We start from the raw sequence: 18,868 nt of genomic DNA on the forward strand, positions 1-18,868 counted from the left end.
ACTAGTGCAGACTTTCTGGAGTGTAATGAGAAAACATTCACCAGATTTTAAATTTCACATAATGTCCATATAATTCCATAGGTAAGAATTTACTCCACAAAAGTACACCCAGATATACGTACAAGAATGTTCGTATACACAGACATTGCTGCACTGTTTATGAGAACAAAAACCAAAATAACTGTCTGTCAATAGGGTAATAGGTTGAATAACTATAGCAATCCAGCCAATGGAAAACTCTGTAGCATAATGTGGTTCATCTGAATGGACTGAGGCAGAAGGGTCTCTCAGTGGAAGAAAGCAAGATACAACATGAATGATGTAATCCCATTTATGGACGTATACAAGTTTAAATGTTTTTAATGTATATGCCCTTATATCTTTATTGCTCATTACAAACCACGGCCAAACTTAAAATGGCTTAAAACAATGACTATTATTTCTCATAATTCTGTTGGGCTCCCTGGGCAGTTCTGTTGGCATCACCTGAGCTTACTCAAGTGGCTGCCATCAGCAGGGTGGGGCTATGGACTCACTTCTCATTTTGGCCTCAGCTGGTGAGGCTGAGACCACTGGGATGGACCACATCGTTCTTCATCTTGGGCATCTCTGCACAGCGGAGGAAGCACTCCCAGGGCACGAGAATGAAACTACAGGGCCTCTCCAGGCCGACGCGGAAGTCACACCACTCCCATAGCTCTCGCTCTCGGTCAGAGCCTGTCCCAAGGCCAGTCTGGCTTCAAGAAGAGGAAAGCAGCCTCCACCCCTTGATTGCAAAAGCTGCAAAGAACTTGTGGTCATATTTAATCTACCACTTTACGTGCACGTATCTACCTATCTATACCTATATCTACCTATCTATAGCTATGTCCATCGTTAAGTAGCAACTGAAATGTTAGTGAAGTAACAAGATAATTTCCTCTGGTAAGAGGAGCTGGGAGTGTGAGTGGGGACGGAAAAGGAAGAGGCTTACTTTCTGTTTCATGCATTTCTACGCTCAGGACTGGCTCCATGGGCATGAGACCTATAGGAGGCACAGGGCCCATGCTCAGGCTCTGGAAAGCTTAATGCTCTGCTGTCACCATCTTGAAGTTCTTAATAATTTTATCTTTGAACGTGTGTTTTGTAAGTCCAGTGGGACAGTGGTGCATGTGCATGAGCAAAGGAGACAGTGCAATATGCACGTCTACTGTTCCCTGAGGCCCTGTTTCACATCCAGCATTCCCCATGCCTCCTGAGGACAGAATCAGGGTGGACTCACGATGCCCGGGCGTTCAACGTGACTCAAAGCAAGTACAAGGTAAGCAAGTTACATCTTCCAATGAGTAAATCCCGGCGCTGACAGCCCAAGTTGCCATTTTCTGTTCTAACCAGAGCTTGCTCTAAACACAGTTAAGAATGCAGTGGCACTGACAAAGGAACGCTATCATATCCTTTCTTATTCACGTTACTTCCCTGTATTAGCCAATCACGCTGAAAATAAGTATGAAGAGAAAGGAAAGCTAGGGCAACCCACAGTCCTCTTCCTTTAAGTCTTTCCTTACTCATCTGTAAGCTGAAGAGGGAGAGTGTGGGTAGGTGTGTGCACCAAGAACTAAAGAAATAAAAACAGCTGAATCAGCTTTGTGCACGGTTTATACTTTTCTGGTAAAAATGAAACACATATGCATGTACAAGCTAGGAAATACAAATTATGTAATTTCAGTGATTCCACATACAAGTTAAATGACATTGCACCACAGAAAGATAAAGAGTAAACCTGTGCTAATAATTTTTAATTTTTCTTTACTTAGAACAACATTAAATAGCAAATAAGAAACATGATGAGTTCAGATAGAGAAAGAAGAAGAAAGGAAAAAGCTTTTATATTTTAGCACCATTAATGACATTTTTTTCCCTCTGGGGAAAGGAACCTTACATTTTTATCTTGCACTGGGCCCTAAAACTTATGTAGTCGGCCTTGACTGTACTGTTTGAATCTGCATACGTGTGTCCTACTTTTATATATTTAAAAAATAGGGTTTTTTTTTTAACAATACCCCTCAGTTGTTTCACATTCAAATCATCATAGATCCATTAAAAAAAATAAGATCCAGGGAACTAGCAGCTGAAAAAAAAACAGGTACCCGAATGAATAAACACTTTTAATAAAAACAAAGGCCATATTTCATATTATTCCTACTCTTCTTTTGTGGGCAAAACACTCCCTGATTTATAGCACTGGGACCACCGTCAGCACAATGAAATTAAGCAAGAATAATATGTCAGATTAAAAAACCCAAACCCAATTTTATGAACTCAATTCATGACAGCTGCACTGTCAACATAAATATTTATCCTCTCAAGGGCCACGGATGCAAGGTCATCTACACCACAAGGGACGCTCGCCTCCATCGGTACATATACATCAACTCAGGAAATGCAGAGGATAGAGGTTATTTACAGAAATAACTGCTTATAAAATTAATGCCAAAAGAATTTCCCATGTTTTATTTACTAGCATGATATCAGTGTGGTATCCCGTAGTCATAATAACTAAACATCTCTATTCAAATTGAAAGAAGTATTTTTATACTTCTTATACTTTTAACATTACTAAGCATGTATATTAGTTTGAATTTTCAACAAACTTATCATTTCTTAATACCTAAAAATTACAATTATACCACAAAGACATGCTTGGTTAAAATTTTCTATCTGAACCATAGTTGCATTTTGCAATAATGTTCTCAAATTTAAAAGAGAAGACAATGCCATAGGAGGTTCAAGTCATTAGAATGTAGTGAAATAGTAAAGCAAAAGGAGAAAGTAAACTGAAACCCTGGGAGGTACTTTAGGATCAATTTGTGTAAAGACTGCTATTCAAAATATCTTGATACATATAGAAATTTAAAACCTTGTTTTTCTTTCTTTCTTAAGGGCTTGAGAAGAAGAGTCAAATATCAGCTTTGGAAGTCTTGCCCAATAACCAATCAAAGAGAATAATCTGCATAAAATATTCTACAGAAGATGCCCCCAAACAGGGGGTTGCTACTGGAGAAGAGAGCTGTGGTTGGGGGCAGGGGTGGAAGAAAAATAAACTTTTTATTATATATACCCTGTCCTAATTTTAGAATTTTTTTTTCTTTTTACCAAATGCATGCATCACCTAGTCTCAATAAATTAAATTTCTCTAAAATAACAAAATAAGACAGTTTTTGCTTTGCATAATGGGCCATGCTATAGCTAATTTTTAAAAGTACCACTGTCTGGGGCTTCCCTGGTGGCGCAGTGGTTGAGAGTCCACCTTCTGATGCAGGGGACACGGGTTCGTGCCCCGGTACGGGAAGATCCCACATGCCGCGGAGCGGCTGCGTCCCTGAGCCATGGCCGCTGAGCCTGCGCGTCCGGAGCCTGTGCTCCGCAATGGGAGAGGCCACAACAGTGAGAGGCCCGCGTACCGCCAAAAAAGAAAACAAGCAAAAAGTACCACTGTCTGACCCTCAGAACGGGAGAAGATATTTGCAAATGAAGCAACTGACAAGGGATTAATCTCCAAAATATACAAACAGCTCATGCAGCTCAATATCAAAAAACAAAAAACCCAATCCAAAAATGGGCAGAAAATCTAAATAGACATATCTCCAAAGAAGACTACAGATGGCCAAAAAGCACATGAAGAGATGCTCAGCACTAATTATCAGAGAAATGTAAATCAAAACTACAATGAAGTATCACCTCACACAGGTCAGAATGGCCATAATCAAAAAATCTACAAACAATAAACGCTGGAGAGGGTGTGGAGAAAAGGGAACCCTCCTGCACTGTTGATGGGAATGTAAATTGGTATGGCCACTATGGAGAACAGTAAGGAGGTTCCTTAAAAAACTAAAAATAGAACTACCATATGAGCCAGCAATCCCACTCCTAGGCATATATCCAGAAAAAACATAATTCCAAAAGATACATGCACCCCAATGTTCACTGCAGCACTATTTACAATAGCCAGGACATGGAAGCAACCTAAATGCCCATCAACAGAGGAATGGATAAAGAAGATGTGGTACATATATACAATGGAATATTACTCAGCCATAAAAAAGAACAAAATAATGCCATTTGCAGCAACATTGATGGACCTAGAGATTGTCATAATAAGTGAAGTAAGTCAGACATAGAAAGACAAATATGTGATATCACTTACATGTGGAATCTAAAAAAAAAGGGTACAAATGAACTTATTTACAAAACAGAAGTAGAGTCACAGATGCAGAAAACAAACCTATGGTTACCAGGGGATAACGGGGGTGGGGTAGGGATAAATTGGGATTGACATATGCACAGTACTATATATAAGATAGATAACTACTACGGACCTACTGTATAGCACAGGGAACTCTACTCAATACTCTATATGGGAAAAGAATCTAAAAAAGAGTGGATATATGTATATGTATAACTGATTCACTTTGCTGTGCGCCTGAAACTAACAACACTGTAAATCAACTATATCCCAATTAAAAAAAAAAGAATGAGGAAAAGAAAAATAAATAAAAGTACCATTGTCTGAAGTTGTTCAGTTAGTTTGATGGTCATTATTAAATGTGGATGGTTTGGGGAGGAGGTATGCAACAAAGAACACAAACCACACTTCCATGAAAAATTATTAAAGTTCAATCATTTTGGAACTAAATACAAAATATTCAAATGTGCTCTATTTAGAGGGGTGATGGATCCATAAATGAGAAATACCTATTTTAAAATAGGCTTTGGTAGAAAATCTCAAAGTAAAGCATTTCTGTTTTGAGCCTAAAACTTGGCATTCTTTTCCTATTTCTTTTTCACTACAAAGCGTTTCTGGATACCAATGGCAAAGCCTTAGAACCACAATGAAATTTATTTTTCCATCTCCATTCCCACCATCACAAATTCTGTAAAGATGCATGAAATTAAGTGTAAATGTTCGTATTCTCCCACATAAAGGAGGAACATGCTATATAATCTGGTCTGGATCCTTTTGATTCTACGGAAAATGGTCCTTCATCTCCCTGGAAAAACACACCCCTTTTGGATTAGGATGAAAGTATGGACCTTCTTTTCAGAAAAATACACACACAAAAAAATATCAGAGGTTTGCAGGTTTCTCAGTAGCTACTCCACGAACTCCCAGGGAGCACAAATCCCGGAGTAGAAGCACCTGCTCTGGACAATTCCTCTTTCCTGACACTCTACACACAGACCTGTGTGTCAATGGACTAAATAAGTTCTTCTATTACTTCAGGGCAAAACACGAACATTTGGGTCTAACTCTAATTTTTTCCTAAGCAAACGGAAAGCTCTTTTTATGCCCAAATTCCCCATAACTGAATTCAGGATACCTAAGCTATATTCTTGAGACTAAATGTAAATGTAAAATACAAATGAGCATGATGTTTTTCAATCAGATCTGGCCTTTACACAGATGTCATGGATGCCTCAAACATGATGCTCTAGAGGGCCCACCTGCCTCTTACCTGAGACTGGAGAAGATTCCCCCAAGTCCCAGGGGAACACAGATGAAAGACTCAGTGGAACATTCTATGCCTTTGATAAAGGAAATTTTCACATATTGAGATATAGGGAAGTCATTCTGGCTTATACACGAGTTAACTTGAATTTTATGCTAACTAAAACAGCCTGTGTGAGGCCTATCACACATACATTGTACATCTGCTTTAATTATTAAAGAAAAAGGTGCATTGACCAGAAGAGAAGAATGTCCATATTAAAAATAAAGATTAAACGCCTCCCTTCCTGGGACGCCATTGCTGGTTCTCCTTCAGTGATAAGACTCCCTTCCCAGGTGCCAAGGCCACACTGACTCGCTGTATATGTGCTAGTCTGGTTTGTTTGTTTTTGAAACCTGGAAGAAACGTATCCCTGACTTGTTCAAGGTTCTTTGTTCTGACAAGATATGAAACTGTGCTGAAAACCCTGCTTCTCCGGAGCGGCTTCTCAGAGTAACCTGGGAAGCTGGCTTCTGGGCTAGTTCTCAGTTTGGCTCAGATAAAACTCTTTTCTATTCTTACTATTGATTGTTTATTGATTACCTTCATCAACATCTCCTACGACCCAAGGACCCAGGCTTGATGGTCACTAGGAACTCCTGCTGCATCAGAGTCAGCAGAGCCCCCAGTGAAAGCCCCAACTGAGGAAGCCCTGCAGGCCTCCAAACACAGAAGAAGCCAAGTGGACCCCTCAGCATGCCTAGACCAGTCCTTAGCTTCCTCTGCGTCAGTCTGGAAGCAACATTTGGCCTCTTGCTCAGGGCTCTCTCAGCCCCAGCAGCTCTCAGCTTCCAGGTTTCTTGGTCTGTTTGAAGAATGGCAGCGTTCTGGGCCTTCCTTTTCCTTTAACTTGAGCAATCCCAGATGTTGGCCTTTCTGATCCGATCTCAACCTGTCTTTCTCAGAGTCCTTTTCTTTCTGATCATCTGGATCCTCAACTCCTCAGGAGGAAACTCGGCCTCCTCCCAGCCTTCCACTCGCAGGCAGATCTGAGTCAGAAAATGAACTGCCAACAGGTAACACCTAGGTGAACGGGCTGCCGTCCTTCTTTCCTGATGTTATTCACCTGATCTAGAGAAGGTGGTTTGGGAGACGTGAGAAAGGAGACAACGTCTGGGCTGGATCATGGTACAGGTGGGGAAGAGAGATGACTGGAAGCAAAGGGAACACACAGCAAAGAGACTGGGAGGCAGGGTGGGAGTAATAGTTAGCAGACCTGAAGCTGGGGTCTGCTAGGGGCTGTTTCACTGAGGATGTGACCTTCAGGCTCTTAGTTAACACTTCTGGGCTTGTTATGTGGTTTTGCTCCAGGGAGCAAACAGGTACAAAGCTAGTCTCTGGAAAAACTGAAGGAGGGCTTCAGGGAGGGGAAGAAGGAGATAAAAACCCTGTTCTGACATGCACCCCCATGTGCACAGCACTATTCACAATAGCCGAGACATGGAAACAACCTAGATGTCCATCGACAGATGAATGGATAAAGAAGATGTGGTACATGTATACAGTGGAATACTACTCAGCCACAAGGAAGAATAATGCCATTTGCAGCAACATGGATGGACCTAGAGATCATACTACGTGAAGTGAGTCAAAAAGAGAAAGACAAATGCCATATGATATCAGTTGTATGTGGAATCTAAAATATGACACAAATGAACTTATCTATGAAACAGACTCACAGACGTAGAGAACAGACTTGTGGCTGCCAAGGGGGAGGAAGAGTGGAGGAGGGATGGGTTGGGAGTTTGGGATTAGCAGATGCAAACTATGATATATATAGGTTGGATAAACAACAAGGTCCTGCTGTATAGCACAGGGAACTATATTCAATACCCTGTGATAAACCAAAATGGAAAAGAATATGAAACAGAATGTAGATACGTATAACTGAATCACTTTGCTGTACAGCAGAAATTAACACAACGTTGTAAATCTACCAGGCTTCAATTAAAAACGAAAACATCCCTGTTCTGTTCTCAAGAAAGGCCAGGAGGCTCCAGTGGGCTCCTGTCTCCATGAAGAACTTGAGGATGAGAGAAGCTAGCCCTCGCAGTGAGAAGGCTGCTATGACCCTGTGTCCCCTCAGAACACAAATGTGTTTTGTCTGCAGCACCTGTATCCTTTAGCCTGCGTCCAGTTGGCATCTTTCTGTCAGTCACACTCCTATCAGCCTCATGATGACAACGCATAGAGGAGGTTTTCTCTGGAAACCCTCTGACTCTCCCTGGCAGGTACTCTGTCCTCCTCCCACCTCCAGCCCCTGCGTGCACCTCTGCTGTAGCTCATATCTATTCATATGGTAAGATTTACTTTCATATATTTCTCTTCATTAGACTGTGAGCTCCTTGAGGGCCACACTCTGTTCAGGTCTGTGTCTCGGTGCCTAGAGCGGCCGCGGGCATTTAGGGGATGCACCACATACGCCTGCTGACCTGATTTACGCTGACAAAAGTATGTGTATAAATTAGTAGAGGCAGTATGGCTGGGAAAGGATATAGGGACACATTTAGAGAACTTCGAATGCCACGGTAGATAGTTTACACTTTCCCCCGGGCAGCAGTGAGAGCAGCACCAGGTGTGTGAGCAGGCATGTGTGTCTGAACTCCTGCTCTGTCCGTGTGTCCATCCTTCACTGCCTCTCAAGGCATTTACTGGATGCTTCTTTGGAGCTAAGAGATTGATGACATCATATCGTTTCTTCCAGCCATATGTGATAGGATTACTGTACCCCCCTTTTGACAAATGAGGAAGGAGGTTCAGGGAGACTGTGTAAAATGCCTGAGGACACAGAGCTGGTGGGAAGCAAGGCCAGGACTGTCATGATCTAGCCAATTCCAGTCCACGGCCTTTAAACACTGCACTGCCTCCCTTACTTTGGCTGAACTTGAGGTGAGACACCAGCGGTGGTGGGATGGGATTGGAAAGGAAGAGATAAATAAACAGTTGGTTGTAAAGGGAGACTGGCTAGCACAAGAAGGAGCAGGGGAACAAAGTTAAACTGAAGTACTGAAGAGTAAAGTATCATGGTATCAATAACATGTTTTCAAATGGTTTAGCAAAACAACTTATATGAGCATATGTATTCATGTCTATATATACACACAGAGAAATGTAAATATATATATGGAGAGAGAGAAAAAATTGTTTCAATTTTTCTGAGTGTTTGAAAGTTTGAATAAATAGTCAGAGGGGAGAAAAGACAAGTTTGACATTTCAGACCTAAAAGAAGTCTGGAGAAGGGGCCAGGATGAGGAAGAAGAAAATATAAAGCAACAAGCAGAAAGCAAGAAAGAGAATTTGAAGGAATTAATTGCCAACTGTGCTAAAACATCCCTAAAAGTTTATTAACAAAACCAGGACTCACTAGGATGATTATGAACATGCGTACAATTATTATTACCAGAATTCATGTAAGGATTTTAACTTATTAATTTTCATTTACTAATGAGCACCTTGTTTAATATGCTATCTGCTATGTTTGATGAAACCTTTGGTAATTATGGAAAATTATGGTAGATTTAATGGATTTAGAATTTATGTACATTAAATATTATGAAAAATGAAAACAGACCAAGACAAGAATATTTGCAGGAATTACAAAAAAAGGTTAATGTCTTGTTCAAATAAAGCATAAAGCATTCACATAAATTGGTAAGTAAATGCCAATGTATGTATGAGTACCACGTCCTGAAAGAGAAAGTATAATCAGTAAAGAAATATTTAAGGCTTTACAACAAATGCTAAAGGAACTTCTCTAGACAGGTAACACAAGAGAAGGAAAAGACCTACAATAACAACCCAAAGACAATTAAGAAAATGGGAATAGGAACATACATATCGATAATTACCTTAAATGTAAATGGATTAAATGCTCCCACCAAAAGACACAGACTGACTGAATGGATACAAAAACAAGACCCATATATATGCTGTCTACAAGAGACCCACTTCAGACCTAAGGACACAAACAGACTGAAAGTGAGGGGATGGAAAAAGATATTCCATGCAAATGGAAACCAAAAGAAAGCTGCAGTAGCAATTCTCATATCAGACAAAATAGACTTTAAAATAAAGACTATTACAAGAGACAAAGAAGGACACTACATAATGATGAAGGGATCCATCCAAGAAGAAGATATAATAATTGTAAATATTTATGCACCCAACATAGGAGCACCTCAATACATAAGGTAAATACTAACAGCCATAAAAGGGGAAATCGACAGTAACACATTCACAGTAGGGGACTTTAACACCCCACTTTCACCAATGGACAGATCATCCAAAATGAAAATAAATACAGAAACACAACCTTTAAATGATACATTACACAAGATGGACTTAATTGACATTTATAGGACATTCCATCCAAAAACAACAGAATACACATTTTTCTCAATTGTTAATAGAACATTCTCCAGGATAGATCATATCTTGGATGACAAACCAAGCCTTGATAAATTTAAGAAAATTGAAATTGTATCAAGTATCTTTTCCGACCACAACACTATGAGACTAGATATCAATTACAGGAAAAGATCTGTAAAAAATACAAACACATGGAGGCTAAACAATACACTACTTAATAACGAAGTGATCACTGAAGAAATCAAAGAGGAAATCAAAAAATACCTAGAAACAAATGACAATGGAGACACGATGACCCAAAACCTATGGGATGCAGCAAAAGCAGTTCTAAGAGGGAAGTTTATAGCAATACAATCCTACCTTAAGAAACAGGAAACATCTCAAATAAACCACCTAACCTTGCACCTAAAGCAATTAGAGAAAGAAGAACAAAAAAAAACCCAAAGTTAGCAGAAGGAAAGAAATCATAAAGATCAGATCAGAAATAAATGAAAAAGAAATGAAGGAAATGACAGCAAAGATCAATAAAACTAAAAGTTGGATCTTTGAGAAGATAAACAAAATTGATAAACCATTAGCAAAACTCATCACAAAAAAAAGGAAGAAGACTCAAATCAATAGAATTAGAAATGAAAAAGGAGAAGTAACAACTGACACTGCAGAAATACAAAAGATCATGAGAGATTACTACAAGCAACTCTATGCCAATAAAATGGACAACCTGGAAGAAATGGACAAATTCTTAGAAATGCACAACCTTCCAAGACTGAATCAGGAAGAAATAGAAAATATGAACAAACCAATCACAAGCACTTAAATTGAGACTGTGATTAAAAATCTTCCAACAAACAAAAGCCCAGGACCAGATGGCTGCACAGAAGGATTCTATCAAACATTTAGAGAAGAGCTAACACCTATCCTTCTCAAACTCTTCCAAAATATAGCAGAGGGAGGAACACTCTCAAACTCATTCTACGAGGCCACCACCACCCTGATACCAAAACCAGACAAGGATGTCACAAAGAAAGAAAACTACAGGCCAATATCACTGATGAACATAGATGCAAAAATCCTCAACAAAATACTAGCAAACAGAATCCAACAGCACATTAAAAGGATCATACACCATGATCAAGTTGGGTTTATTCCAGGAATGAAAGGATTCTTCCATACATGCAAATCAATTAACGTGATACACCATATTTACAAATTGATGGAGAAAAACCATATGATCATTTCAATAGATGCAGAGAAAGATTTCGACAAAATTCAACACCCATTTATGATAAAAACCCTGCAGAAAGTAGGCATAGAGGGAACTTAACTCAACATATGAAAGGCCATATATGACAAACCCACAGCCAACATTGTCCTCAATGGTGAAAAACTGAAACCATTTCCACTAAGATCAGGAACAAGACAAGGTTGCCCACTCTCACCACTCTTATTCAACATAGTTTTGGAGGTTTTCGCCACAGCAATCAGAGAAGAAAAAGAAATAAAAGGAATCCAAATCGGAAAAGAAGAAGTAAAGCTGTCACTGTTTGCAGATGACATACTATACATAGAGAATCCTAAAGATACTACCAGAAAACTACTAGAGCTAATCAATGAATTTGGTAAAGTAGCAGGATACAAAATTAATGCACAGAAATCTCTGGCATTCCTATACACTAAGGATGAAAAATCTGAAAGTGAAATCAAGAAAACACTCCCATTAACCACTGCAACAAAAATAATAAAATATCTAGGGATAAACCTACCTAAGGAGACAAAAGACCTGTATGCAGAAAATTGTAAGATACTGATGAAAGAAATTAAAGATGATACAAATAGATGGAGAGATATACCATGTTCTTGGATTGGAAGAATCAACGTTGTGAAAATGACTCTACTATCCAAAGCAATCTACAGATTCAATGCAATCCCTATCAAACTACCACTGGCATTTTTCACACAACGAGAACAAAAAATTTTGCAATTTGTATGGAAACACAAAAGACCCCGAATAGCCAAAGCAATCTTGAGAACGAAAAATGGAGCTGGAGGAATCAGGTGCCCTGACTTCAGACTATACTACAAAGCTACTGTAATCAAGACAGTATGGTACTGGCACAAAAACAGAACTATAGATCAATGGAACAGGATAGAAGGCCCAGAGATAAACCCACGCACATATGGTCACCTTATCTTTGATAAAGGAGGCAAGAATATATCAGTGGAGAAAAGACAGCCTCTTCAATAAGTGGTGCTGGGAAAACTGGACAGGTACATGTAAAAGTATGAGATTAGAACACTCCCTAACACCATACATAAAAATAAGCTCAAAATGGATTAAAGATCTAAATAAAAGGCCAGAAACTATCAAACTCTTAGAAGAAAACAGGCAGAACACTCTATGACATAAATCACAGCAAGATCCATTTTGACCCACCTCCTACAGAAATGGAAATAAAAACAAAAATAAACAAATGGGACCTAATGAAACTTAAAAGCTTTTGCACAGCAAAGGAAACCATAAACAAGACCAAAAGACAACCCTTAGAATGGGAGAAAATATTTTCAAATGAAGCAACTGACAAAGGATTAATCTCCAAAATTTACAAGCAGCTCATGCAGCTCAATAACAAATAAACAACCCAATCCAAAAATGGGCAGATGACCTAAATAGACATTTCTCCAAAGAAGATATACAGATTTCCAACAAACACATGAAAGAATGCTCAACATCATTAATCATTAGAGAAATGCAAATCAAAACTACAATGAGATATCATCTCAGACCAGTCAGAATGGCCATCATCAAAAAATCTACAAACAATAAATGCTGGAGAGGGTGTGGAGAAAAGGGAACACTTGCACTGCTGGTGGGAATGTGAATTGATACAGCCACTATGGAGAACAGTATGGAGGTTCCTTAAAAAACTCCAAATAGAACTACCTTACGACACAGCAATCCCACTACTGGGCATATACCCTGAGAAAACCATAATTCAAAAAGAGTCATGTACCACAATGTTCATTGCAGCTCTATTTACAATAGCCAGGAGATGGAAGCAACCTAAGTGTCCATCATCGGATGAATGGATAAAGAAGATGTGGCACATATATACAATGGAATATTAGCCACAAAAAGAAACGAAATTGAGTTATCTGTAGTGAGGTGGATGGACCTAGAGGCTGTCATACAGAGTGAAGTAAGTCAGAAAGAGAGAAACAAATACCATATGCTAACACATATATATGGAATCTAAGAAAAAAAGAAAGGTCATGAAGAACCTCGGGGTAAGATGGGAATAAAGACACAGACCTACTAGACAATGGACTTGAGGATATGGGGAGGGGGAAGGGTAAGCTGGGACGAAGTGAGAGAGTGGCATGGACATATATACACTACCAAACATAAAATAGATAGCTAGTGGGAAGCAGCCGCATAGCACAGGGAGATCAGCTCCGTGCTTTGTGACCACCTAGAGGGGTGGGATAGGGAGGGTGGGAGACGCAAGAGGGAAGAGATATGGGAACATATGTATATGTATAACTGATTCACTTTGTTATAAAGCAGAAACTAACACACCATTGTAAAGCAATTATACTCCAAAAAAGATGTTAAAAAAAAGAAATACTTAAGAAAATCCCTACCATCCCAGCAGTAATCAAACAAACATGATAACAATATGATAGAAAATAAACATATAAACATATATAAGTATATATACACACACATATATATAAATGTATATAAAATGGTCATGCTAACCAAGGCTGGATGTAACAGGCATGCTCAAATACTCTGGATGGCAGGATAAAAGTCACCGAAAATAAATTTGGTCATATTTATCAAGAGCCATAAAAGTTTTCATGGGAAAACTTTTTCTGGGAATTTATCTTAAAGAAGTGATTCTCAAAGTATAGTCCAGGGATGAGGTAGATCTAGACATTCTCAGCGAGTGCCTGAGTTCAAAACTCTCTTCATAATAACAGTAAGATATTACTTGCCTTTTTCACTCTTATCTCTCACAAGGGCACAGTGGAATTTTCCAGGAATTACGTGATGTATAATGACACCATTGTTCTCACAACTAAGAGAATGCGTGCTTGTAGGACTGGAATTTGGGGGTGATTTTGCACCTTATTCTCACACTTTTAATAAGCAGACCACAGAGGTCACCTCTAATCACAAAGCTTCAAATCAATGCCCCTCACTCTTGTCTCTGAAGTACTGATGGCCATTATCACTTACATCTGGCAGAAACCCCAGTTTGGAAGCAGAATGTCTGTATGAGGGAAGGAATAATTACACTCGGAAAATTTTACAAAGACTAGGAAGGAACCAACATATTATTCCATCGTAGAGCCTTAGCACTGGGCGAAGATGCCAACCAGGTACATGCAGAAGCAGCCAGTGCAGAGCGGCAGAGTGGATACCAGAGCCTGGAGCTGGAGGACAGGGGTTCTCGGCAGACTCATCTGGGGAGCTTTAAGAAGCTATGATGCCCAGGCCCCACCTTCGAGAGACTCTGGTTTCACTGGTCTGGAGAGGGCCCACGCACGGGAATTTTCTAATAACTCCCCAGGTCATTCTAACGTGGAACTAGTTTTAGGAATTACAATTATAAATGAAAGATAAAAAAACGTTTTTCTTGCCTTTCAAATAATGTATTTTGATACAATATGAACTTTTGCCTATACTTTATCCTTTTCATTCACATAATTTGTGGCTCTGGTTTCTTGAAGTTGCAAACCGAAAGGCAAGGACGAGGCACTAAAGTTTTCAGCTCATAAGGCACCTAACATTCAACATTAACTTGAACCACTGCTGTCAGCAAGGCAGGATTTCAGTAAAGGTACATTTATTTTACAGACAGGTGGCCTAGGAAGCTGGAGAGCTTTCCAAAAGGGCATTCAGCAAAGTTGGGTTAAACCAGGAATAGATCAGAATTTCAGGCCAGAACACTCGACCACATCAATAGCCTTCAGAAGGTCTGTCTTGCATTTATTGGTTTGAGTTAGACAGCTCAAAACATTGAGGTCAGTGAGATCAACCCCAGGGCAAGACTGCAGGAATTCGGAGCTGCCGACTTTGGGACAGGATTTCCTGCTGCTCCTTCCTCGGTGTCAGACACCCTGCCCCAGTGACTGTGCCCTAACCTCTCTGCAGTGGCCTGTAGACTACACAGGAGTGGAATTTGGCCTGATGAGAGGAGGAAAGTCCCATGACCAGAGGGCTCCTGACACATAAAGAGCTTAACGATATCCCCAGCGCATACCACGTGTTCCTTCTGAAAGTCTCAAATTCTTAAAAGTTTTCCCAACTAGAACTGCCTTTGCCCTGGGGACCCGTTAAACCTCAGAACAGATTTCTCCAGAGGATGACTGAACAATAAACAAAACACAAAGCCAGGCATTTGGAAATACAACACATGACACCCTCAGAGGGCAGGCAGACCCCTAACCAAGCCCGCCCGGGGTGCAGGACAGGAGGAGAAGGCAGCAGGCAGCACAGCACAAGTGAGGAAGCCCTGCCTCTTCTGTGTGGTCAGTCCCTTGCGACAAGCCTGTCTCAAACACTGTAATTTGGTTAACTGACCCCAATCCTTGTGGGAGGCTGAAAAACAGCCTTGTTAGCCACACAAGAATTCACCAGATCTCTTTGTCTTTGGATGAAATGATAGCCTGGGTGGAAATGAATCTCTCCCTGCCCTCCGCCATATGTCCTTCAGCACCCTGTGTCTTATCTTATGGGACTTTTCAGTTTGTCTGATATCAGGGTGATTTGTGTTTATGCTTGTCTGTTTTCTCCACTAGATCGTAAACCAGGAAGACAGATGCGGTGCCTTGTGCACCTCCCCGTGGTGGGAGCCAACTATGTTTGTCGAATACGACAGAAGCTTCTAGAGATGAAATTTTCAAAGTGGGATCGATTAACATTGAGTCGAACAGCGCTTTAGCAGGCATGCAGCCTAGCAGGTGAGCTGAGACAGTGAAGAGGGCCACTGCGAGATTAGAGTGCGGGGAGAGGGTCGGGGGGAGGTGTCAACAGCGTGCAGGTAAATGCACAACCAGGGGAAGGATTTCAAAACCTCCACCAACAGCGACTCCTAAAAGGTGTGAGGGACCACTGCACACTCCCGAAATGAACACCCAAAGGAATACCAGCTCAGAAGCAACAACAGCACCTTGCCAGCAAGCCCACCCGCAACATCTGGGCATTCCTGGCACCTGCCAGCCAAGCCTTGATCTGTTCAGACCCCCCCCCCCCCCCGATCATCTTCTGAGAAAGAGTGAGATCACAGCTTTTGGAGCTGGCCGGACTTCAAGTCATCAATAATGTAACAGAATTGCCATAAACACTAAGGACTTCATAGAGTCTGAGAGCTGCAGGCAAGGTGCCTACCAGGGCATCCAGAGGGTGAAATACCATCACTCTCAATCTGTTTCCTTGCCCCAAATTCATTTTTAATAGATGCCATTCACCAGATAAATACATACATTTAATATTAATGTGATAAATGTAACTCTGCCTACTTATGAACAAATATCTTTATCTCCTAGAAACATTTAAGATCATCAGGCTAAACAAACAAATCCTTCACAATCAGAAAAAGATGAGCCACCCCTTCCCCCCCCACCCCATAAATAAAGATGAAATCAAATTATGTCAGTGCCGTGGTACATATTTAGGTCTGGTGGAACATACTTACAAAAGCCAGAGATGTTTTAGAGTATAATTCCTAGAACTAAACTGCCAACGGTGACATATAATATCTCCCCACTAAAGAATAGAAAAAGACCCATTCTGACCTGGTAGGGCATACGTCCTTCTTTTTCTTTTTCTCAGCGTTCTCAGACATCCAGTGAAGAACTGTGCTTTATTTGGACAGCAAAATGCACCTTCATCGCTGATTATTTCCTGTTAGTATCTATTACTGTTAAGAGGATCTCAGTCCAGACAGAAAACCGGGGCTGGTGGTTCTTCAGGAAAGCTCAGGCCGTCAAAGGCGATAGGAAAAGACTTCCTATATATACATATATTATTTTTAACTTTACTTATCTCCTAGTAACTTCACTCCCTTCCTTTCTGGATTTGAATCGTTTCAGCATCCCATGGAAAAGCTTGAGGACAGAGGAGTGAGACCCTGGGGCAGACGTGAGGTCCGAGTCACCGGAGCAGGCTTCCGGCTCGGTTTAAAAGAAGCAGAACAGTGAGGAGAGAGGCAAGAGAACCAGCCAACAGGATGTGTGTGGCTGGAGTTCCTGGCATGAAGTCTTGGCTTTCATGTTTATTTTTGGATGTATTTTTCTTAGCCCTTTGATGCAAATTTCTGGCCTGGGAAGTAACCCTACGGTACAAGCTCCGAAGTCGCCAAAAGTTAAGTACAGGCCTCTGACTTGGCAGAAAGCAGGTCCCTTGGCTTTTAGGTTCCAGTTAAGCCTCAGATGAGGGGGTGGGTCCCTGTAACATTAACAGGCAGGCCAGGGGCTGCCCATCTGAGGATGGGTCATGCAGTCCAACCTCAATACCCAGGGCCACTAAACATTTACTTGAAATACCGGTCTACCTTGAAAGCCTAGCATTCAGGCAAAAGTGAAACAACCTGAAACTGTTTGCATGCTAAATAAAGTATTAAAACCCACCCAAAGGGCTTCTGAGATTTTTATGTTCGAAGATACTATGTTTTAAGCACTGGGCTTTAATTTTTCTGACAGCCCAAGACAGAGAGGAACATCCAATCTATTCAAGCAGGCGCAGATGCCTCTGAGAGGTATATTACTCCAATATGGTTTTTAAAGTGCATCAGCAAAGACCAAGCTGCTGTAATTTCAATAATTCCTATTCTCGTAGTGGCTTGTAAGATTATTAATGGAAAAGGGCTTTTTCTCCCTGCATAGTCCAAAAGAGGCAGTAAACAGAAATAGCTACAAAACTTTTCAGTCCAACAACTGCCAATGTATCTGGTAGAATCGAGAAATAAAACACCGAAAATTAGGGAATAGAGATAGATATAAAACTATTTCTTTGACAATATTCACTACTCTTGGAAATATTCTTGTTTACAAATTGTATCCTTTTCCTAAGGCAGAAACATGGACATATTTCTTATTCTTACCAGTTTATATCCCAGAAAGCATAAAAAAATTTTTCGGTCAACAATGTTTATTGAGGCCACAGACACATTTGGGGAATAAACTCTATGGGATCAATCATTACATCCGAGCAACGGTTCTCTGCGATATTGTATGTCCTGGTGAGAATAAAATCACAAGAGCTTCTGGGTAACTATTACAGCTAAGAAACCACTTTTATTGTGGCATGGGTCAGACTACAAATTTAAAATAATTGCTTTTATTTCTAAAGACTCTAGTTTCATTGTTGTCTTTAAATTTCAAATAATTCATTCACAAGTGTGTATTATTTTGCACATGCTCAAACATAGCCCACAGTGAAGGAAAGTTTTTGGCCAGAATGACGTTCATGCAATTGGAACACAGGTAGTAGATCACTAGTGCAAGGACCTCTCAGTGGTGTCTTTTATGAGTTTGGTGGAGAGTGACTTTCCAATCTACTTCTCTGAACACACTGGACTCATCTCCTCATACAAGTCCATGTACTTGGCATATTCCATGTAAAGATGACAAGACATGCTGCAAACCTAAAAGCATCTTCATCCACGACGTTAGACAGAAAGGGAGCCAACAAAAAACACTCCTTGTCGTTGTTCTAACCACTGGAAACATTAGACTATATTTGCTGAGAAGAAATTCATGGAATTGGACAGTAAATCAGTATTTATTTATTCCAAGAGCCACCAGCAACCATAGATACTCATTAACACTTGATCCAAGATTATCACAGCTTAAAACTCCCAAGCCCACACTTAACTACTTTGCCATTTAACTTCCTTACTGAGGGTATGCAATGCCACTAGGGTCAAAGAGTTTAAATTACAATTCTCAAGAACTAAAAATGGTAC

The 18,868-nt window shown here is 40.3% G+C and overlaps 1 protein-coding gene across 6 annotated transcripts in view; it reads right to left on the reverse strand.

Moving 5' to 3' along the window:
• The window catches only part of RAPGEF4 (Rap guanine nucleotide exchange factor 4), a 317,781-nt gene that overhangs the window by 218,240 nt on the left and 80,673 nt on the right, over positions 1 to 18,868 (reverse strand). The window contains exon 1 of one of the 6 annotated variants that reach the window (XM_030851867.3): positions 16,698 to 16,933. The exons of 4 other annotated variants lie outside the window; for them this stretch is intronic. In XM_030851867.3, coding sequence (XP_030707727.1) covers positions 16,698 to 16,709 — 12 coding nt within the window. In that variant the 5' untranslated portion in view covers positions 16,710 to 16,933. Of the gene's footprint in view, positions 1 to 16,697; positions 16,934 to 18,868 lie in introns of those variants that run through there. One more of the 6 variants, XM_060302244.1, reaches the window with a different exon arrangement.

This window comes from Globicephala melas, chromosome 7 (assembly GCF_963455315.2).
Source record: "Globicephala melas chromosome 7, mGloMel1.2, whole genome shotgun sequence".
NCBI lineage: Eukaryota > Metazoa > Chordata > Mammalia > Artiodactyla > Delphinidae > Globicephala > Globicephala melas.